General features: G+C 38.1%; 1 protein-coding gene across 1 annotated transcript in view; it reads left to right on the forward strand.

Annotated features, from left to right (window-relative positions):
* LOC149288042 (mannosyl-oligosaccharide 1,2-alpha-mannosidase IA-like) overlaps positions 1–25,061 on the forward strand; it is a 128,838-nt gene that overhangs the window by 92,695 nt on the left and 11,082 nt on the right. Inside the window, exons 6-8 of the mRNA XM_089492174.1 lie at positions 8,754–8,877; positions 18,386–18,479; positions 23,680–23,795. Coding sequence (XP_089348300.1) covers positions 8,754–8,877; positions 18,386–18,479; positions 23,680–23,795 — 334 coding nt within the window. The remainder of the gene's footprint in view (positions 1–8,753; positions 8,878–18,385; positions 18,480–23,679; positions 23,796–25,061) is intronic.

Here is a 25,061-nt window from a genome sequence, read left to right on the forward strand (position 1 = left end):
CTTAGGGTTTGAGATATCACCCTTACTTCCATTGAAGAGAAATATTAATGCTTCAGCATACCAAGACATTTCGGACAATGCTATGCTTTCAACTTTGTGGGAACAGTTTTCTATTCCAGCATGACTGTGCCCCAGTTCACAAATCAAGGTCCATAAAGACATGGTTGGATGAGTTTGGTGGGGTTATATATGTGCTGTATAGTGTATGTATGTATGTATGTACACTATGTATGTGTCTGCAATATATATTTATATATAGGCCATGTAATTGCTGTATGACAGGGGATTCTAACAAAACATATAGTAAATGATTTATTTTCCTATGTTTTTTCATTGGAAAATATGATCAAATATCACTACTTCTATTCTAAAAAATACTGTTTTTGCCCTAAACTTGTGTGGAGTTTTTTTGTGTAAAGTAAGTATAATATATTTTGTTCTGAATAATTCTTTTAGTTTACGAAAATGTATTGGATGTGAAAAAAGAAAGCTAATCTTATGAAATGGCAAAATGTAAATTTCTTTTTGTCATTATGGTGACCCAATTATTTGAATTTCAGGAGCACGTCAATAGAGCTTTGTTTAGAAACAGAGGAAGCCTCTATGTTTTAGTAGTTTGTCATACCTGCAATTTGGGCTTTAACGTATGAGTTGCATACATGTAGGGTCATTGTTCACGTAATGGTTTTCATTTTCTTAGTAAGAAGTCCTTTGTGGGTTTCAAGTGTTCTTTGTGACATTCCTCTGTTAGGGAAAATCTTTTATGCAGGTGATGCAACAGCTTTGTAAATTATCCTTGGGTCCAAAGGAATTTTTGTTTGTATAGTTATATATTCCATTGAGATTTACCACAAAATGGCTTAATACTTGAAACTGTTCTTTAAGATTACAAAATGCTATAATATCCATGCTGCTAACCAGAACACATTTTTATATATATGCTTATTACAGGATAAATGCTTTTTTTTCGTCAGCCTGTGTTATTTCCCTTTAAATATTTAAAGAAATTTCATATCTTCGGAACTCAGAATAAGATGTCTGAAATGTGACTAGACAACCATAAACTATTACAATCTACAGAACCTTCTTGAATCAACAGTATATAATTTGTCTGAGTTTTTGTACAAGAAAATTATAGCTCTTGTAGGCTTGAACAGCCACAGAAATTACTTCAGTCTTGGAGGTTATGATGCAATCAAAGGGTTAATTATATGTTTGAAAAATAGAGGAGGGAGAACACAAATCTTTATAGCCAAGGAGCAAAACAGACATACCTAGGAGCATTTTTCAGTCTAATTTCTTTAGGTCACTTACGCTTTTCAGTGCAATCAGTTGTTCTGGCTAGCATACTGCACATTCCGTTATCATCCACCTGCAATAATTAACTACAACTCCCAACATCCTTTGAATTGCAGAAAGGCATGGGCTTTTTTCTTCAGCAAATGACATACTTTAATATTGTATACTCCATATAGGGGTATTTAGTATGTAATCTGGGGTTACCAGGTTTGTTACACATTTTAACTCTCTGAATATTAACTATGCAATATAAAAGGCTGGCCCAGACAACTTCCTTGCACAGTTGAGCTGGACCTGCCTAATGTGTAAATTGAGTCTTGCAGATTTAAAGTCTTTCTCAAATCTTACTGCACAACTAAATAAACATGTGGTCTAGTGTTTACAGTGTCAAATACATAATATTTGCCAGAAACAAATCGGAAACCCTGCCTGTCTGGATACTGTAGAAATGACCATCTAATTGTCGTGCCAATCATTTTTTTTTTTATTCCGTTAGGTTATTCCTCTACATTGATTAAGTTACCATTTCCTCTTAATGGAAGTTGGCAGCCATTTTGAAGAGAAGGAAGGGATTACCCAAGGAAAATGCATTAAGCGATAATTGGATACAGTTTGCAATCAAACTAGAATGTAAATTGGTGAGCACCCCCAAGAGTCTCTGACGGCACTTAAGTAATAGCCCGAGTATAGATGCTAATGGCCTGAACTGAATATAGATTGTTTCTTGGCTCCAATCCCTACCTTTATTATTAATATCACTATGTTCAATTTTGACATATAGCATAATATTCAGTTTTGTATCTCATATAAGTGTAAAGAGTTTTAACCTTTATAAAAAGATTTCCTGTACATTTTAAGTGGCTTCCGACTCCCCCCCACCCTCAATTACACTGCTACATTAAGCGTTTGGCTGAACATATTGTACTATTATAGATATCTAGTACCTCAAATTATAATCATTCTTGAAAATGTTACTATTGTCATAAACAGAACTGTGCTGTTTAAATATAAAGGACATTTAAGGTGCCAATTGGTAAAAGTGCGGCTGCCATAGCAACCAATGAAATCATCCTGTCAATTTCTACTTTTTTACCACTGCTCCAGAGTTTTTGTTTTTTTAAATCTTAATCTCTTCTAATTAAGCCACCAAGGTTAGTGTATAGAGGTTTCATATTGCTACACATTATTAAACGTAAACGTCACTCATTTTAAACCACTCCCCGGCACAATACATTTTCTATATCCTGCACAGCTCTATGGTGTGATGTATTGTAATTTGACAAAAAATGTATTTGATGTCGACAGATGGGAGAATAACAGTGGCATTATGGAGAGTAAAAGTCTAGTGGTATCTATGAAAACCACACCTTAACCATTCATGATGGCAAAGGAGTAGACAGATATCTACCTGGAAAGAGTGGTTTGCAGAGACCATATCACAAATTACTAAAATATTAATGTTTAAGAATTGTGGACGATGTGTGGGGTATAATATCAATAGATACATACATACATACATACATACATACATACGTTACGCATGTACTAAAAATTGTATGGTCCAAAGTGCCTTCTTTTTGCATATTGTAGTTCAAAAATATATCTCAGAAGAATGTAAAAAGTTCCTGTGTGAAAGTTTGGTATTTTGCGGCATTGTAACAAGTGATACCACAGAAGCATTACCATTTCATGGATCTATGAAAGCCTGTAACTCCTTCAGTATCTACTTAGCAAAGTAGTACTTTGAAACAATGTGTCTTTTGGGGTATTTAGTAAAAAGGCTTTCATGTTACAGATCCAGTTGTATTTTGGTTTCAGTATCTATATACTTTTTCATCGTTTGAGAGACTGATGACGTGTAGTACTGTACATATAATTTGTGTAATATACGTATATGGTGGTTTTCATCCAAAGCAGTAGAATACCTTAGTATGTACATTATACAGATCATGATTACACATGCGTTGTAAAGGTTACTATAACAATGCACATTTCACACTACTGTGTGTATATATAGTTATACAGAACTCACTGTGTATAATATTGAGTTCATAAAGTGGAAAGACAATTCATTTTTAAGTATCATATTTCATAAACAGCTGCTATATAACCTCTTTAATTCTGTCAAGAAAAAGATATTTAATTATCAGACTACGTTGCTGTAAACAATAGAAACTATACCTGTGCAAAGATACATTGTAGTAAATAAGTATCACTAAAAGAAAAAGGAATGTGTTTTGGGAAGAACAATACAAGTTGAACTGCTACTATTCAGGTAGCAGTACTTAGTATTGTCTACGTGAATGCAGAAAAAGATGTAAAATGTTAGATAATAAAGCGCTAAGAAGATGTGATGCTTAATACCTGTATAAAAATGGTATGATAAAGAAATATATATTTTAGAATCCGATTTTACATTTATTGACCCGGGTTGACGTGAGCCGAGTGACAGCATTGTTACACCGGCTCAGATTATTTTAAGCTAAACTTGCACATAGTTTGTCACATTTGTAACTCGCCACCTGCTTGGTTCTTGCTATAGTAAATTGGCCAGGCTAGTTAAAGAACTAGCTGTAAAAATTAGTTGTTCACATATACATGACAATCTGGATAAAAATGTGCTCCGTAAACCCCCAGTTCAATCCAAGAACGCAACCACGCTTACAAGAAATTCAGGCTTTTTTAAATAACCCACCTGACACAAGTGTAAATATGGCTTGAAATTGTGTAACACAAAGGAGAAGTTACGGTACCGTTTGTGTCCTTTCTGTTGGCAGCCATCATTACATTACATTATATTTAATTTATTTATAAAGCGTCGGCCAATTCCGCAGCGCTGTTACATTCTTTAGAGCGATTTCTAAACACATACAATCTTATGGTTTGGCTGGCAATAAACATTAAAACACGCCATACAGAACATGCTTTGAATTTCTCTAATTTGAATGTCCAATTTTAAAATCATCCATCTGACACCCATAGTTTGACACGGTATCAAACAGTGACCGGCTACTGTATTGTATTGTGATTATATAATTATATGTTGGCTCTAGAGCCTCCCAGCCAGATAAACTGCTAATCTTACTGATGAAATTTCAACCGGTATGATATGCTCTGCCAAATGGCTTGTTTTTCTGGATCCCAGTAATTATCTATAATTTAAACCAAACTCTGTAGCATTACAGTTTTATTTTTACATTAGGAGTTCGCTGTAATTTCCAAAATACATTGATTTGTTTAATATAGTCTTCGCTACAGCAAACAGTGTGGAGTAATGATTCATCGGAGGTGCCGTACAGTCTGTCGGCTAAAGTCTTGTCAATGGAAAATGTTAATGTTTTACCGGATGTGAGCAGCAATGAAGAATGTTGAGTTAGAAATCTATTTGCAATTTTAATGCATGCATGCCAAGTTATTGTACATGTAGCTAAAGACAGGGTAATGAAATTAGACCAAACAAAATGTCAGAAGCACTCTACCATTACTATAAATTTTTATCCTTGCAAAATGCAATTTTCAGTTTAATTGTCTTTTTGGAACTTTTTCTTTACTGCTCCTAAATACGTGTTTGGGGCACTTGGGTGACAAGCACTCTGATTGGGGAAGGCGAGTTGTAAAATTCTGCATATTTATTTAGAATTTCATCTTTGCAGGGATGGAACCCACATAGAAATAAAGTGCCCTTTCTGCCATTTCTTATATGGTAATAGGAAAGTACATAACTAATAGTGCCATTTCATTTTAATGGGGTGTAGACAGCACTAAGTTAGAGGACTATTTCTTATTTCAGGAAAGAATACTATTTTAACAAATATAATTTGATTCTTGGATTACAGTTATGCTTATGATTGCTATAGCAACAATTACTGTAAATATTTTTTCATCATTTTTTAGGAATTGTGGAGCTTTAAAACCTTGTGACATTTTCAAATTCAACCAGTTTAATTACACACAAGCTAAAACTCACTTATTCATTTTCTAATCTTTCAAACAATGACATTGTTCCAGATCTCGTTTAAGGGCTGCAACAGTAAATGCGTGGAAGACATACAAAACCGAGATTGGGTCTCTGTTCTGTATGCATACAAACTACTTGAACACACACTAAATTAATTGCAAATGGCAGATTTCAGCGGTGGAAGCCAGGGACCTTGTATAATTGCTATTGTGGTCTTCATTCTCCCTCTGGTTCCCAGCCTCATCTGTAGCAGTATATAATTGGATCACTCAAGTGAAATAGACATAAAAACAACTAGAAGGGATGGTTTGAAACAATTCATAGTTATGCATTAAAGTTTCAATTATTTGTAATAAACTTGATTGTATTTTTCGAAGTATTGAAACTAACAAAGTCTGTGGCTTATGCTGATCAGCTTGAAACCCTTGAATAGAATAAAATGTCACTTCCCAATTTTTCACTTATATTATATGCCCAAAAGTACGTGGACTCCTATATAAGCTTGTTGGACATCCCAATCCAAAACCCCCTTTGCCGTTGTAACAGCCTCCGCTCTTCTAGGAAGGCTTTCTAGAAGGTTTTGGGGTGTGTTTGTGGGAATTTGTGCAAATTCAGTCAAAAGAGCATTTGTAAGGTCAGGCACAAGAAGACCTGACTTACGATCTGCGTTCCAGTGCATTCAAAAAGTGTTCAATGGGGTTAAGTTCAGGGCACTGTGTAGGGCTGCAACTAATGATTATTTTCATAATCGATTAGTTGGCCGATTATTTTTTCGATTAATCAGATAAAAAAAATGAATGTACATTTTTCATTTATTTAAAATAATGTAATAAACAAATTATGTTAAATACAAACAGCAGAATAAAAAAAACTTTGATAAAATGCATTTCTTGTCTTTATTTCCCAACCAGCCCCCCCCAATTTATGCACATTTGAGCCCAGGCTTGCCACGCTGCCTCCCAGGCTTGCCACGCTGCCTCCCAGACATGCCACGCTGCCCTACCCCCAGACATGCCACGCTGCCCTACCCCCAGATATGTCACTCTACTCTACCCCCAGATATGTCACTCTACTCTACCCCCAGATATGTCACTCTACTCTACCCCCAGATATGCCTAATACACCCGGATACACCACTGTCCTCCCCAGACATGCCACACTGCCCTCACTACATATGCCTTATATACCCTATATGCCTTATACCTCCAGATATGTCACTCAGTCCTCCCCAGATATGCCTTATACCCCCCCCTGATATCTCATAGTCCCCTCATAGAGACACAGACCCGTTCACAGCACACTGACACCATACTTTTATAAATAAGTACTGGGTTAATCTTCACTGCCCCCAGGATTTAGATTCCCTTTAGTTTGCCCCCCCTTTACCTCTAACTGCACCTTAAGTTTTATTAAATTAAATGAACCCTCAGTCCTCATCATTAAATTAACCCTAAATACCCCAGCAACCACAACTACCCTAAATTAACCTTAAACACCCCATTAACCATAACTGCCCCGAAATTAACCCTAAATACCCCATTAACCATAACTGCCCCTAAATCAATCCTAAATACCCCATTAACCATAGCTGCCCCTACATTAACCCTAAATACCCCATTAACCATAACTGCCCCTAAATCAATCCTAAATACCCCATTAACCACAGCTGCCCCTAAATTAACCCCCACCTCCCCTAACTTTCAATAGCCCAAATATTAATTTTATACTTGGTTAGATGAGTGTCACAGCCATGTGTTTCTGGCAGAAGGAAGGGGCGGGGCCAGTTGTCACAGTGATTACAGGGAGGGACTGGTAAGTAGGAGCTGCTGCTGTGAGTCAGACTAAACGGATTATATAATGAGGGGTATTTTTCAGAGCATTTGCTCTGAAAAAACCCTCATTTTATAATCGATAAAAATCGATTCAACTAATCGATAATGAAATTCGTTGGCAACGATTTTCATTATCGATTTTATCAATTAGTTGTTGCAGCCCTAGCTCTGTGCAGGCTATTAGAGTTCTTCCACACCAAACACATTCGGGCTGGAACAAGAAAGGACCTTCCCTAAACTGATGCCACAAAGTCTGAAGCAAACAATTGTCTAAAATGTATTTCTATGCTATAGCATTAACATTACCCTTCCATTATCCATAGCGCACATTTCCATTGCTCTAACATCTAGTGGCAGTGTGCTTTACCCCACACCGCTTGGCATTGCACATAATGATCTTTGGCTTGTGTGTAGGTGATTGGCTGTGGCAACCCATTTCATGTAGCTCTTGACACCCATTGCCTGGGCTGATGTTGCTTCCAGAGTAGGTTTGGTGCATGATCTACAACTTTGTGGTAGGGCTGTTGTTACTCCTGGACACTCCAGTAGTGGACTGGTGCAGATCAAGCAGGGCAGTAATTAAAAAAACTGAATTGTGGAAAAGGTGGCATCTTATGACACTGCCAAATTTAAAGTCACCAAACTGTTTAGTACTACCAACTCTGCTGCTAATGTTTGTCTATAGAGATGGCTGCCTATGTGCTTCACTTTAGACACCTGTTAGTAATGGGTGTGGATGAAATACCTAAACTCGATAATTAGGAGAGGCATCTATGTACCGTATTTGTTCAATTATAAGACGACCCCCCAAAATCAAAATATTAATTTAGGAAAAAAACAAAGCCTGAATATAAGACTACAACTATAGGGAAAAAGTTTTACTAGTAAATATTAATTCATGTAAACTATTTTTTCATATTTAATAATTAAGCTATGATTGAGAAAAATATTTTTTATTTCCTTTTACTTGCCAACCTGCCCCCCCCAGTTGTGCACATCTGCCCCCGGCTTGCCAATCTGCCCCCAGAAATGCCTTATACCCCCCTATTTGCCACTCTGCCCCATGATGTGCCTTTTAACCCTCTATATGCCACTCTGCCTCCAGACATGTCTTATACCCGCCTATATGCCACTGTGCCCCATGATATGCCTGGAACCTGGGGATGATAGTAGTGTGATTACAGCCTCCCTATGCCATGCTACCACCCCCCCTTACACATCCATGCTATCACACACACACACTCATTCACAAACATTTAAATACTCATTCATTCCATTAATCACACATACTTGCTCAAAAACCCTCCCCCACCCCCTTACCTGAACTGCAGATCTCCCACTCGCAGACTTCTGCAGGGGCCCGGCTGTGCGAGCAACTTCTCTGGCCCCGCCCCCAGAGGAAGGAGGGGGGAGTTAGAGTTATGTGAGGAATTTTTTTTGAGATCTGATTAGAAGACGACCTCGATTATAAGACGAGGGGTATTTTTCAGAGCATTTGCTCTGGAAAAAACCTCGTCTTATAATCGAGCAAATACGGTAGTTTAGGTCATAGAGTATCACCACAGTAGTGGGATTATACCTTCTTTTTCAGAAAACCTATGTCCATCATTGTTAAATGCGTTTTATGTTTTTTCTAAATCCATGCATCCATTTTTTTATTTCAGTGGCATAGGTCGAAATTGGCCCTGGGCTTCTGGAGGAAGTAGCATTTTGGCAGAATTTGGAACACTGCACCTGGAGTTTGTCCATTTGAGTCAAGTATCTGGAAACCCAATTTTTGCTGAAAAGGTATGCTTCCTCTAATACTGTCTTCGGATTATGTGTTGTAGTACAAAATCAGGTGTTCTGTTGACTGCAGGTATAAACTCTTGGACTTTTATGTTGGTCTCTACATTGAACCATCAATGCCAGTGGGGGCACCTGATTTAAGGACCACTGAGATATGTTAAATTGTTCTGTAAGAACATATGGAAATGACACCAGCTGAATTCCAAAGGAAAGCTGTTAACTGGTCATGTAACCTTAGGGAAAGTAATTGTACTTTGTATAGCAGGTCAAAGCTCTACAATAGTATAGCACTTTGCAGGAAATAAGATGTGACCTGCATTGGAAAGTTCTTTTCACAAAAGGTTGTAATTGTCCTCCACTTTCTATTAGAGATTTAAATAGCAACAGTGTTACCTTTCTATGTTACAGCTTAGCCTAAAGCAGAGAGGAAATTTTAGTGCTGCACCTGAATAATGCCACCACTAGCGAAGTACATTAATGCAAAGAAACAGTGTGTTGACAATTGGAAAACCTTGTGCCTACTGAGTTTAGTAATTTACTAACAGCAGGCTAGAATACCTTGACAGTTGAATGATGTGGAATCCTTGAGTAATAGGCCAACCGAATATTAGCATTGTGTTTGTGTTCACTTAAAGTCAGGCTTTCATTTCCAGGGGAATTTATACATTTTACTAATATATCACAGACATACAGTGCTGTGAAAGAGTATTTCCCCCTTCTCAGGGGGGGATTTTTTGCATATGTATTTTTGCATATTTGTCACACATATATTTCAGATCATAAAACTAATTTTAATCTTTGAGCAAGATAGCTCAAGTAAACACAAAATACAGTATATAGAAGGAATAAAAGGTATCCAACCCAACCTGGCCATGTATGAAAAGTAATTGCACCCTTTGTTACTAAGAATGGCAAGAATGGCATCCATGGGAGAGTTGCAAGGTGAAAGGCACTGGTGACTAAAGAACACAAAGACTTTCGCATTTGCCAAAAAAATAAAACATCTTGATGACCCCCCAAATTTTTGGGATAATATTTTGTAGACTGAGGAGTCAAAAGTGGAACTTTTTTGAAGACATGAGTCCCATTACATCTTTTGTGAAGCTAACATTTAAGCAGGATGGTGGTAGTATGATGTTCTGGGGCTGCTTTGCTGCTTCATTGCCTGGGTGACCTGCCTTGATTGAGGGAATTCTGCTCTTTACCAGAAAATCCTAATGATTGGCCATCAGTTTTTGACCTCAAGCACAAGCGCACTTGGGTTATGCAGCAGAGCAATGATTCGAAGCACACTTTTGAATTGCTCAAAAGAAACATTTATGAGTTTTGGAGTGGCCTAATAAAATCCCGATTTGGATCTGATTGAGATGCTGTGGCACTGTCAATGTGGCTGAATTGAAACAATTCTGCCAAGAAGAGCGAGCCAGAGTTCCTCCACAGTGATGTATAGTACCTCACAAATGATAGCGCAAGCTCTGTGATGTCGGAGGGGTGAAAGAGGACTCCAGTGGCAACCTGTGAAGCTCTGGTGAACTCCATGCCCAAGAGGGTTAAGGCAGTGCTGGGAAATATTGGTGATCACACAAAATATTGACACTTTGAGCCCAATTTGGACATTTCCACATAGGGGTGTACTCCCTTTTGTTGCCAAGGTTTAGACATTAATGGCTGTGTGTTGAGTTATTTTGAGGGGACAGCAAATTTACACTGTTATACAGGCTGTACACTCACTACTTTACATTGTAGCAGAGAGTCATTTCTTCAGTGTTGTCACATGAAAAGATACAATAAAATATTTATAAAAATGTGAGGGGTGTAATCACTTTTGTGAGATACTGTAAAAGACTCATTGCCAGTTATTGCAAATGTTTGATTTCAGTTGTTGCCACCAAGGGTGGCACAACCAGTTATTAAGTTTAACAGGCAATTACTTTTTCACATGGGTAATACAGGTTTTGATTAACACTTTATCTTAGTTAGTGGCATCTTTTTCTTATATTACAATTACTTTTAAATGTGACAAGATAAGCAAACATAGAAGAAATCAGAAAGGGGCAAATACTTTTTCACAGCACTGTAATACTAGATGTCTGCAGGAAACCTGTTCACCCAAAAAGTACAGTGTACACGTTACATTTTTTAAATAAAAAAATATATATATTGTTCAATGACCCGCCCATATCGAAGATTTAGCACACATACAATGACAAAGAATATTCTCGCACTCTAGCATTTTAATGCTAAGTAGGAAACCTCTGGTTGATTAACAACCAGGCCACATTCTTTTGGTGTCCCATCTTCGGTACAATCAACTCCTTTAAAACGTCATTGCAAACATGTTTTCTTTGGCAAGCATACACAGAATTCCTGCCCTGTTTGCAACCCTTGAACTGGACTTGTCCATCCCTGTTCTATATGTTCACTTAAGGTCTGCTTTTGAGATCCACTTGGTTGAAACCCCAGTTGAACAATTCACCTCTATATAACCCCCCTAATGGTTAGTCTTTTGGGATCTACTCAATATAGTTTAAAACCATGTCATGTATATAGACGTAAAGACAAGCGAAGGAAGTTGTACAACCTGTTGTACCTGTTTGTTTGTTTTCTTTCCACGTTATATTCATATAACGTACTTATAAAGTTATTTTATTAGATTAGGCTACATTTTGAAATTGCAACTAAACTTTAACAGCAAGAAATAAGATCCCTTGCACTGACCTGGGTGGTCCGGTGATTAACAAGATCCGTTGTTACCATATTGCACAGGAAACATTGTTTTTCACTTCTCCATAGTCTCCTCACGCTTTGAACTATGGGTTATACTGGACCAACTCAGACCTTCTTGGTGGAGAAACTTTCCAAGTAGATGCACCACACGTTTAGAATTTTATTTCCAGAGAAGCCAGGTACTTTTAAGTTTACTAACTCTATAAGGGTAAACTTGTATGGTATATCACATTCCCAAAGAGAATATAACTCTTGGAAATCTAATGCCCACAGTATACTGGCAGAAGTGTATATCATTGCATCCTACTTAGTACATTTTATGTATAATGTATTGTATGCCATGTATGATCAGACTACTGATCCAGATCAGATTTCACATAGCGATGCATTTGAATACGGAAAGTTTGATAAGGCTTTTTTGATTATTTCAAGGTTTCCTGTGAAGCAGAGTTTGAATATATAAATATTCATTATCTATAATTATTAGGAATACTGCTTTCATTGTTCTATCTGAAGATGTGTGGTTAATTTGCAGTTAGGGTTTCGTTTTCATTTACTTTGCATAGGATTGTGGGTCAAAATTAGGGCTGCAACAACTAATCGATAAAATCGATTAGTTGAATCAATTTTTATCGATTATAAAATGAGGGTTTTTTCTGAGCAAACGCTCTGAAAAATACCCCTCATTATATAATCCGTTTCAGTGACTCACAGCAGCAGCTCCTACTTACCAGTCCCTCCCTGTAATCTAGTGATGTCCGGATCATTGATCCGAATCTTTTTAGTGATCCGGATGAATCGGTTCAGTAGACTGAACGATTCATTTGTAGCAGTTAAGTCTCTGAATCATGCAGTTGTAACCCGATCCTAGAGCGAGTCATCTGCAGAGCACTCAGACACAGACTCTGGGATCAGGTTACAGCTCATTAATTCACATAGGAACGATGACTCATAGTCAGAGAGTCGTTCAATGATTCAAAGGATTCGAATTTTACAAGGATCCGGATCTTACAGAGATTTGAATCATTCAGAGAATATCACCATACCTTTATAAATAAATACATTAATAATCACTGCCCCCAGGATTTACATTCCCCTTTACCTCTAACTGCACCTTAAGTTAACTTTATTAAATTAACCCATAACACCCCATCAATCATGACTGCCGCTAAAATTAACCCATAACACCCCATTAAGCATAACTGCCCCTAAATTAACCCTAGACACCCCATCAACCATAACTGCCCCTAAATTAACCCTAGACACCCCATTAAGCATAACTGCCCCTAAATTAACCCTAAACACCCCATTAACCATAACTGCCCCCAAATTAACACTAAAGACCCCATCAACCATACCAATTTATTAGGTAATGTATCTGGAGTACATGCAATTAATTTAGGGCCAGTTATGGTTGATGGGGTGTTTAGTGTTAATTTAGGGCCAGTTATGGTTGATGGGGTGTTTAGGGTTAATTTAGGGGCAGTTATGCTTAATGGGGTGTTTAGGGTTAATTTTAGGGGCAGTCATGGTTGATGGGGTGTTAAGGGTTAATTTAATGCTAAGGGTTAATTTAATTAATTTAATAAAGTTAACTTAAGGTGCAGTTGGGGGTAAAGGGGAATGTAAATCCTGGGGGCAGTGATTATTAATGTATTTATAAAAGTATGGTGATATTCTCTGATGTTTCGAATCCCAATGAAGGCAGAGAGTCGTTCAAAGATTCGGATCTTACAGTGATCCGGATCACTGTCAGATCCGGATCCCTGTAAGATCCGAATCTTTGAACGAGACTCTGCCTTCATTGACATCACTCGAGTAGGCAGGCAGGAGGGTTCATTGACTAAAAAAGGGGCTGGGAAACAGTAACTTCTGTGAGTCACACTGAGTGATCCGAAGATTCGGATCATGAATCAGATCATTTCAGTGAATGAGTCAAAATGATCCGATTCACTTTAATGATCCGAACTTCCCATCACTACTGTAATCACAGTGGCAACTGGCCCCGCCCCTTCCTCCCCCAGAACCACATGGCTGTGACACTCATCTAACTGTAAGTATAAAATTAATATTTGGGAGGTGGGGGTTATTTAGGGGCAGCTATGGTTAATGGGGTGTTTAGGGTTAATTTAGGGGCAGCTATGGTTAATGGGGTGTTTTGGGTTGATTTAGGGGCAGCTATGGTTAATGGGGTGTTTAGGGTTAATTTAGGGGCAGCTGTGGTTAATGGGGTGTTTGGGGTTCATTTGAGGCAGTTGTGGTTAATGGTGTGTTTAGGGATAATTTAGGGGCAGCTGTGGTTGATGGGGTCTTTAGGGTTAATTTAGGGGATGCTGTGGTTGATGGGGTCTTTAGGGTTAATTTAGGGGATGCTGTGGTTGATGGGGTGCTTAGGGTTAATTTAGGGGCAGTTATGGTTAATGGGGTGTTTAGAGTTAATTTATAATAGTTGTTTTGATGGGGTATTTAGAGTTAATGTAGGGGTAGTTATGGTTAATGGGGTGTTTAGGGTTAATTTAATGAGGACTGAGGGTTAATTTAATTAATTTAATAAAGTTAACTTAAGGTGCAGTTAGAGATAAAGGGGGGCAAACTAAGGGTATTATTTATAAAAGTATGGTGTCAGTGTGATGCGAACAGGTCTGTGACTCTGAGGGCACTATGAGATATCTGGGGGGTATAAGGCATATCTGGGGAGGACGGAGAGACATATCTGGGGATAAGGCATATACAGTATATAAGGCATATGTGGGGAGGGCAGTGTGGCATGTCTGGGGAGGACGGAGTGGTGTATCAGGGTGTATAAGGCATATCTGGGGGTAGAGTGGAGTGGCATATCTGGGGAGGGCAGCGTGGCATGTCTGGGGAGGATGGAGTGGTGTATAAGGCGTATCAGCATATGTGGGGGTAGAGTGGAGTGGCATATGTGGGAGGCAGCGTGGAGTGGCATATGTGGGAGGCAGCGTGGCAAGCCTGGGCTCAAATGTGCATAAATTGGGGGGTTGGTTGGGAAATAAAGACAAGAAATGCATCAAAGTTTTTTTTTATTCTGCTGTTTGTATTTAACATCATTTGTTAAATTATTTTAAATAAATGAAAAATGCACATTAATTTTTTTTTTTTTATCCGATTAATGGAAAAAATAATCGGCCAACTAATCGATTATGAAAATAATCGTTAGCTTCATTTTCTGTACCTGCGGTACATTTTGACTAGGGCTGCAACTGAGTCTCATTTTAGATATACAGCTGAGTGTGCCAGCCATGCTCTATTGTATACCCAGGTTCATTGCACAGCATGCAGAATTCCTTAAAGTTCCTCATTCATACACAAATGGCTGTAGTAGTAAATGATCCACTCTAACTCTGTGTGGAAATTTTCTGATGGTGCTAGTTTTTAATGCTTTTAATAGACAGTTTGATGTCCCTGACACCCCACCAAAAGAGACTGCATATTTACAACAAACCTTGTACATGTACGGGCTCACAATGTATTGTCCTTTATGGGTTTAAAGACAACTTGTCTTAATATGCATTAATATGCAAGGTGAGTACCTTAAGGCTAGGTTTCCACTTGGGTTTTTGTCCTGCGTTTTTTTTCTTGATGAAAAACGCCAAGAAAACTGCCACTGCATTTTCCTGCGTTTTGGCGTTTTTTTCTGGAGTTTTTTTCTGGCGTTTTAGCCTTTCTGTGGAAATTGCTTTTTTTGACCTTAGGCAGTTTTTCCAGCCTTTACAAGTTAGAAGTTTCACCCAGCTAAAAGGGATTAGGATAAATGGCAAGTATCTGCCCCTGATGTCATTTACTTGGTAGAGTTCTACTTAAACGCCCCGGCAGATCCTTTTGTCACTTTTCTGTGGTTTGTAAGGCCTGCTTTATTCCGAATGTCTGCTCCTCTAGGAAGATTGGCCCCAAATGATGGTGCAAATTGTTTGCTGTTGCTTTTGGCACACAGGATCCAGTTGATGCGTCGCGTATGTTTGTTTGTAATGGCATGTTTGTTCCAAATGGTGTAGAATTCAATATGAACTTTGTTTTGTGTGAAACTGTTTGTTTCCAGCCTATTTCTCGTAGGACACACAGATACTGGGTCCATCCTCTGCATTGTAACTGTGGAAAAAACGCCATAAAAAACGCCAAGGCAATAAACCCACATGGCTTTTTCATGGCGTTTTTTCTCTCCCATAGACTTCTATTGGAGAAAAACGCCAAGATTTCCTTGCAAAAAACGCCAGAGTGTCAACATGCTGCGATTTTGAAAAACTGCCACAGAGCCCAAAAAAACAGAAAAACGCCAAAGAGGACTGAAAAAACGCCAAACAAAAAAACGCCAAGTGGATATGGCATTCTGCGATTTTCTATTGAAGAACAGCTAACATCTGGCTGCTGCGTTTTTTCACTATAAAAACGCCAGGTGGCGCTATTGGCGTTTTTATGGGCGTTTTTAGCTAAAAAAAACCCAGTGGAAACCTAGCCTAATACACACTTAGCCCAGCTAGAAGCAGTTGTCCTCTTCTGCTGTCCAACTATTCTTGGCACTGATTGGCTGTCTGGTCTTTAAGAATCTATCTGCTCAGCAGTCTAGGGTTGTCAGTCTTTATTTTATTGTTAACCTTTTTGAAATGTATTTTTTAATAATTTGTGGTTAGTTGGTTTTCATGAAATGAAGATATAATAGTGTACACTATCTACATTAGGACAAAGAAAATAAAAATTGGTGTTAAGCGTAATTAATCCACCTATGTGCAAAAAGTGAAACATGAGTGCATCTGATTCACACTGTATAAACGCCACAATTATCCCTTAAATCAATATAGACAAACAAAAGTGACCACACACATCTAAAAGTGCCTTGAATACATACACATAAAAGGAGACACATTTTTGTTTTGGTGTAGAATGCCAAAGTAATATATATATTGTATATTCAGAGGTGGACAAGGAGGTTGGAAGAGCAGTGAATGCTCTTATAGTGATGCCTTAGGTAGCCCTTCTGATTAGATCACTAAGTAAAGTCAGGTCCATGCATGTTAAGTGTCATTAATTTAAAGTCTTTGCATACAGGGACAGCATTTTTACTTGTCTTATGAAGGCATCGCAGTTTATAGTGGGTATTTTAAAGCACATAACTGCTTATAGTTGTCAAAGCCAGATATTCTTCCTGGCAGTTATAACTGTAAATTAAGCATAAAAAAGCTTTTTAGTTTCTATGCCAACAGTGCTTTTGTGACGCATGTTAATTGTGTTTTCTGAAAAAAATATCGGTGAGAATTTTAGATATTTAGCAGTATCAGTTCTGTTTCCTTTTTCTCTGTCTTTGATACAAAAAATAAAGCCAGGATAGTGTTTTTTACTGGTTTAGGTACCAGTAAAGCAATAGTTTCTAAAAGCATACTAGCAACTCATCAGGAAACCTGTTGTACTCCTTCTAGACCATCCTCTGTCATCCTCTATCTAGAATACTGCACGGCAATAATATATTGCAATAATATATTACAATAATTATCTACTGTATTTGCTCGATTATAAGATGACCCTGATTATAAGACGACCCCCCAAATCTGAATAGTAATTTAGGGGGAAAAAAAGCCTGAATATAAGACGACCCTATAGGAAAAAAGTATTTTTTTTAATAAAAGCTATGATTGAGAAAAATATTTTGGTTTTATTTCCGTCTATTTTCCAACCTGTCCCCCCAGTTATGCACATCTGCCCCAGAAATGCCTTATACCCCCTATATGCCACTGTGCCCCATGATATGCCTTTTAACCCTATATGTCACTGTGCCCCATGATATGCCTTTTGACCCCCTATGTGCCACTCTGCCTCCAGAAATGCCTTATACCCCTATATGTCACTCTGGCATTAAGGGGGTTAAAAGGGATATTATGGGGCAGATTGGCATATAGGGAGGCTTAAGGCGTTTCAGGAGGCAGAGTGGCGTATAGAGAGTTAAAAAGGCATTTCTGGAGGCAGAGTGGCATTAAGGGGGTTAAAAGGCATTTTATAGAACACTCTGCCTCCAGAAATGCCTTATGCCCCCACATTTAACACTCCCCCGCTCCCCCCAAAAAACTTGCCGGTGCTTCTGACTCCCCTATCATGCAGCCGTGGCAGCGTGTAGATGTCTAGCAGCGGGGGTTGTCTGCGTCCATCGCGCAGACCTTCCCCGACTGTCAGAGAGAATTCCCCCCACCGGTGCGGAGAACTCCGATCTCTGACAGCCGGGGAAGGTCTGCGATTGACGCAGACAACCCCCGCTGCTAGCCATACCTCCTTCCGGCTGCAGCGTAAGTTGTCTACGCGAATGGCGTAGACATCTACACACTGCCCCGGCTACACACCGGGGACTCAGAAGCACCGGTAAGTGGGGCGGGGGGGGACAGGAGGATCCAGGTCCCCTGCAGCTGCGGGGGATCTGGATCTTAGTCGTCTCATAGTCAGACCTATTTGAGGTCTGATTATAAGACGACCCCGATTATAAGACGAGGGTCTTAAATTCTGAGCATTTGCATAATACGGTATTATTTTAAAAAAAAAGGGAAATGCATGAATGTCCATAACTGTTGTGTTTTTTGTTTTTTTTTGTAACACCTTACACTTCAAGTTTTTTATGACTGAAACACTAACAAAATTAGGAGGTAATTAATTAGGTTGAGATGTATATTTTACATTGTTTTATTGGTTACTTATAAACATAATTAAACAATAAATCTTGGTACTTTAAGCCCTTTGGCTAGTAGTTGCGATTTCAGTAAATCTTATCTTATTTTTCCCTTAGGTCATGAATATTCGAAAAGTGCTAAATCGGTTGGATAAACCACAAGGCCTCTACCCGAACTATCTGAATCCTAGCAGCGGTCAGTGGGGTCAACGTAAGTACATGAATACTTTGTATTTGTTTTGTGTTATGTTCTGTATACCACATCTTTTTCTAAATCCAATCTGGTTTTACACAAAAATATGTGCCTCTGCACTAACAAGCGGCCCGCAACCTGACCTTTGCATTAGGCTTGTTCTCTGTACAAAGAGACCCCGTCTGATTTAAAATTAAGGTGGTAGCAGAGGCAATATTAAACGCTAATCTACACCAGACAAGCCAGAAGACCTATTTTCCCACGGAAATCTTGAAGTGTTAACACACCTACACAAGGGATTCTGAGTAGGCATGTGTAACTAAGGTCAACAATGATCACCTTTTTCCTCTATATTCACTTTATGCATGGACCCCTTGGAGTAAACGTCTGCTGTACTAGACAGCCTTTAAACAAAGCTTGGGACTAAGGTGGATATAGAGGCAAAAGATGTCTTGTCCGTTTAGTAAAAAATGTATATCTCATTTTCCACCTTCCATACTCATGTAGGTACATTAAATGTAGCCTAACGAGTCTTTGCGTTTTCCCTCTAAAATGTGACGAAAAGTAAGGGTTAGAGAGCAAACTACAATCTCAAATTTATATAATGGTAAAATATATAAATTCCATTTTAATTAGGTGTTAAGACCATTTCAGCTACTCTAAAAATCCTGAAATCCCGTAATAACCCGTGATATTGATTTGCTTTGCATCCACACACGAACAAGCCAGCTTATAACTGTTCTGGTTGTGCAGTTTAATCGCTTGACTGAAGTATCAATACAAGTTTACACAGGAGGGGTATGCAATACACTTGTGAATATTCAATTAAGAGCTCATTAATTGTGCAGTATGTGTAATAATTTCAGTGTGTTTCATGCGATTTCAATCTGTGGTTGCGAAGATAGAATAAGAATCTGTTAGTTGGAAGTGGCTTTCCATCTCCAGCTTCTAGCACAGCTTTCAGTGAGTGCTGTTCACACAAAGTTGTAAGACGTTCTGAATCGAAATTGGCTGTACATCTACGCAACTAATGAGTCACACTAAAGCACAAGGCTCTGCAGGGGGAGAAAAAGTACACGGCAGTTAACAAAGCAAACTTTTTTTGCCTTTGTTCACTCTTTTTGTTTCTCTTTGATATATATGTAGTCTATTCATAATCCAGTCTTCTCATCAGTAACTAGGGTAGAAATAAAGATGCTCTTGTTCATTTAAGCTACGCAGGATTGTTTTGGGTCCCCAAACCATGCAAGTTCATTGAACTTGCATGATATCTAACATTTTATCTTGTTTTGATATGGAGGCGCATTCTTCATTTGTATTGTTCCCTTACCATGATGGTGCACCTCAAGTTCATTTTCCTATGGCTAACATTTTTTTTTAATATAACTGTTCATTTCGAAAAAGCCTCTAAAACAAAGATTTTATTTAGCACCCCTTTATCTCATATCTCTTTTGTCTTGCCATAATTCGCCTTTTCCACGTTTTCCTCTTCTCTGACAAATGCCTCACTTCTTCACTAGTGTGTTCCTTCGTGTAACTTTCTATTACTTCTCACATTATCTCTCTTTTTTTAGTTTCCATACACTATCTTTTAGCCTGGTGGAAATATCTTATCAGAGATGGTAAAGAGTTTTTCACAAGCACTCTATATGAAAAAAGAGTAATAATATTACAATTTCCCATCATCATTCTCAATTTATGAAAATAAGTATAGTCATATCGGTCAACGAGAAAGTGGAACATTTAGTTGAAGTTAAACCATTTATTAGACAGACATAGCAGGTGATGTAATTGGTCTTAATCCCAATTAAAATAAGACTTTAATGGTGTATTGGATGTACAGGTTAGAGAGTGTGCTTGAATGCATAGTCTTTTTCAAACTTCAGATGTTCTCATCAGAGTATCACAGCTTACTACTTTCACAAACAGACCAGAAGTATTGATTTTCGAAAGTCACTGCAAGCTGAGAGTCTATTTCTGGTAGGAACAACTTGGTAAAATCTCCAGTTTGAAAAGCATATCAGGAGCCCATTTCTCTGGAGTATCTTTTACTTTTAAAAACAATTTGCCCTGTTAGTCAGTTCTAGGTCTTCTATGTTTAGGCTATAATGTGGCAATGTAGTTCATAGCTATTGATATCCTATACACATTGAGGTCTGGTGCAGGCTAATGAGAGCACATTAACTTGTAGCTGCATTGCAGGAAAATACTTATCCTTCAGATGCAATCCTGCAAAGGTTGTCTCTCAAAGAAAGCTGGATGTCAGCCTGTCTGCTTGGATCCATAAAGAATCCATAGTCACTGATCCATAACAAATAAGGGTTCAGTACACCCTTAAGGCAGTGATCATAAGACCTTAAAATGATTTACCTAGTATTCTGTGCCCCCATGGACTTCTGATACATGTTTGGATGTTATTCATGATTCACCTGTGTTTTCCAATCAATTACCAGGTTTGATTTTGTACAATTTATAGTTTCGATGCAATTTAAAGTTGCCATTCTTTGCTATTGATTCCATTTGTTCCGTTAAGTAATTCAAATGAAATGTCTGCTTGCGATTGATTCTTCCAACATGATTTACTTGTAATTGGAGTGGGGCAAAAATGGAAATGTTTAGTGTTAAGATTGTTTGTTTGTTTTTTTTAACAACGTGGGCAAATCTAATGTGTGGATTTTTTTTTGTTTTATGTTACAATCCAAAAAGATACCAATCAAAAATATTTTCAGATATCACTGAAGCCAATAGTGCCTGCCTCACGAACACCTATTTTTCAGGCGTACAAGCACTGTTTCACTCAGAAACCCTCCTTGTTTAATTAACGAGTGTGTGCTTCCAGCATGAGGGCCGCAGGATAGAAGCCTGTCAGTGTCTGTCACTTTCAGCACTACACTAGCTTACTAAGAAGGCTGTTGGAGCCAAGCACCCCTGCGGAATGTTTCACAACATCTGTTATGTGACCATACAGAAAGTACTGCATTTGTTTGATTATAAGATGGGTTTTTTTTTTGTTTTTTTTTGAGCAAATGCTCTGAAAAATAACCATTGTCTTATATTCGAGGTTGTCTTCTAATCAGACCTCAAATAGAGGTCTGACTACAAGACTAAGATCCAGATCCCCGCAGCGCTGCAGGGGACATGGATCCTCCTCTCCGGCAGATGGCGGAGGTCTGTGCGATGGGCGCAGACAACCTCCACTGCTGCCGGCACTTCTGCTGGGGCTTCTATGATGGAGCGCTGGCATCACATAACCTTTCGGTGCTCAGTCATAGGAGCCCCAGCGGAAGTGCCAGCAGCAGCGGAGGTTGTCTGCGCCCAAAGTGCAGACCCTCACCGGCTGCCACACCAGACACCAAAGAATCTGAAGCACGGGGAGAAGTCTAGGGAAGCACTGGTAAGTCAGGGGAGGGTAAGAGTGGCACATGGGGGGTATAAGGGCTTTCTGGAGGCAGAGTGGCATATAGGGGGTTAAAATGAATGTCAGGGAAGCATAGTGGCATATAGGGGGTTAAAAGTCATATCTGGGAGGCAGAGTGGCATATAGGGGGTATAAGGCATATCTGAGGGCAGAGTGGCATAAAGGGGGTATTAGGCATATCTTGGGGCAGGTTGCCAAATAAAAGGAAATAAAAACAAAAAATGCATTTTTCTCATAGTTTTTATTGAATATGAAAAAAATAGTTTACATGTGAATTAATATTTACTAGTAAAACTTTTTTCTTATAGGGTAGTCTTATATTTTCTTTTTTCCTAAATATAATATTAAAATATTGGGGGGTGGTCTTCTAATCGAGCAAATACATTGTGTAAATAGTATTAAATACATACAGCATATTTTTACAGTGTACCAGATATCTCAGATTGTTTCCACAGAACCTTATGTATTAACGTATGTTTTATTGTTAAAACATGTTAAAAATTAGCAAATGAGAAAAAAAGTGACAATGTTAGTTAAGTCAGTGTTCACATTTCTGGTTTTACCTTAGCAAACCATTTTAACAGAAAAATAAATTCAGTGTTATTTTTTTTGTGATATTACTTAATGAGTGTTTATCAATTCTGGTCCCCAGGACCCTCTGTTAACCAAGGGGGGCAATTATTGCCCATCTGTGCCCACACCCCATGGGGGGAGGGCAGCTAAACAAATCAATGAGTGTATAGTCCACAAGTACACTGTCCTTAGCTCCAAATTATATAGAATACTATGCCTCCTTCCTTCCAATTGGATTGGGGGTTTAAATAATTTAAATGTCCTCAGGGACATCTATGCACTCCTAGCTCACTGTGCTGAGGGGAAAGGATGTGGAATTGGACAGCTAATGTCAGTAAAAAAAATCAAGTCCTCAGGTGGGGAAAGATGAAGTCTAACGAAGGACCCATTGGGTTCCTGGAGGATGAACAGTGACAACTGCTGCAACCAGTGACCATGTTAGAATCCACTAGCACCTTTCCCTGGGCAGAACATGAAAACCAAAGGCCATGGTTTGACAATGCTGTATGGACCTGTACAAGTGAATTTAGTTTTTTGAAGGTGCTTGGATGGACCTCACGCAACCTACTGGGGCATCCAGAGTTCCATGTTGGTGGAGGGGATTTTTATTGTATGAGGTTTTTATTCAACTGGATGCCCTCATCTGAAACTAGCAAAATGTAAAGTTCCATCCACTCACAAACATCTCACATTTTAGTGCATATGCAAATTGTTTTGTGAGTGAATTACCGTAATTAAAAGAATAGCACAGTGGTAGTATTCAATGCTGATTAGGGCCACAAGCTGCAAAAGAATAAGTCTTAAGCATAATCATATCATATCATATCATAATCATTCATTATCATATCAAGAGCATAAGGAAACAGAACGTTTCATTGACACTTGTCCTTGGCATGTATCACAGTGTCTCAGCATGAGGCTGAAGGGGAAAGTCTTCTAATCACTGCCATTGATTATATACTCACATGTATTAAGTAGCCTATCTTTCGGTCAATGGAAGATGACAAGGGGGGGCAATTCTATCTCCTGTTGAATGCTTTGATTCCTATAGTCTGCTTAAACCATTAGTTAATTCAACAGCTTATTTTTCCGAGCTATTGCAGCTATTACAAAAGGTTATTTTAATAAGCTAAATACTGTACTTATAGGGTTATTTATTTATTTATATTGCATGTGAAAAACAGCTCTTTTTCATTGTTTTGTTATTTTACGATCTTCTTCTTTCAGATCACGTTTCTGTTGGAGGACTTGGGGATAGCTTTTATGAATATTTGCTGAAGGCCTGGCTAATGTCAGACAAGACAGATGAAGAAGCCAGGAAGATGTATTATGAAGCTGTTCAGGTAAATGAGATGCGAATCATTTCTATGAGAAGCTAATATTTTAATTTTACAAAGGTTGTTCTATCCAAACGAGACAACTCTTGTACAGAAAAAAAAATACACTTCAAATGTTTTCATATAAAATAATAAAATGGGTATGTATTTCAGATATAGTAAAGTTAGACATGTTTAACGTTTCTAATAAAAGATTTGAAAGGTATACTTATAAACAAAATAACATGGAAATAGAGCAGAAATAAAGATTGGATATATAATTAACATTCACATCACATTGTACTGCAACGTTTCAATGTTGAAAAAAAAAAAATTTGGTTTCTGTGTATTTGTTAATATGCAGTAAGTTCTTGGCAGTTTGATTGTAGCTACGTTTGTCAAAGTTTTATTTTGGCTCGATTGTGTAACCTGCTAAATCTAGTTGAGATTTGATGAATATGAAAAAAGGTCTGTTAATAGTTCTGCAATACATAGTACAAACCAGCAGTGTTTTCATCATATGTCATATTTAAAATGTAGTGTTAAAAATATATGCGTAATTTCCCAAAAGTGCAACTATTACCCAATACATTTTTATAGTATGTCTTGAATTTGTGTGTCAAAGTAGCCTTTGTTTAATTTAAGGTCAGAGACCTCTGTTGCATTGCTTAACTGAAATCCTTTGGTTAAATATTAATATTGCCTAACAACTGCTGCGTCTAGAAAGCATGTATTACACTGAATGCGTTGATTACTCTGCTGTTCCATTGTGAGAGGTTTGTCCATCTAGTAATAGGGTCTTGAGTGGCGACATTCTACTCTATTTTCTTGGAAAACAATATTCTTATGCTAAAAAACTGCATTGTGAATGTCACCAGAGACCGGGCACTGCTTTTAAGATATTTTACTTCTAAAGCCACATGTGTAGGTTACAGAGTATTTTGCACAAACATTATCGCCATTATTAGTATTATTATTTTTAGAATGTGTTTGACAGCCGCATCTGGCTTTAAGCTTTTATTTTGGGTAAAATAAATATGAATGCACAGCTCTGCTGACAAAAACATCTTCAAAGAATGAATAAAGTCTGATTGCCTGCTGTGCAGCACTCGGGCTAAGTCATAAAACATTGATTTCAAAGTTTAAATTGGATTAAAATGTGAAAATCTCAAATGGTACCATGGCTCCTTAATGTCTAAAGGAAATTATTTGTGTGAGCATATGTGTATCCTGGCAGAAAGCCAGATTACTATTTACTGATTATACTTCTGGATTGCAACTGCATTAATTGTT

The sequence above is a fragment of the Sceloporus occidentalis genome, unplaced genomic scaffold (genome assembly GCF_023333645.1).
Source record: "Sceloporus occidentalis isolate IW3139 unplaced genomic scaffold, rSceOcc1.0.p SCAF_54, whole genome shotgun sequence".
NCBI classification, from domain to species: domain Eukaryota; kingdom Metazoa; phylum Chordata; class Lepidosauria; order Squamata; family Phrynosomatidae; genus Sceloporus; species Sceloporus occidentalis.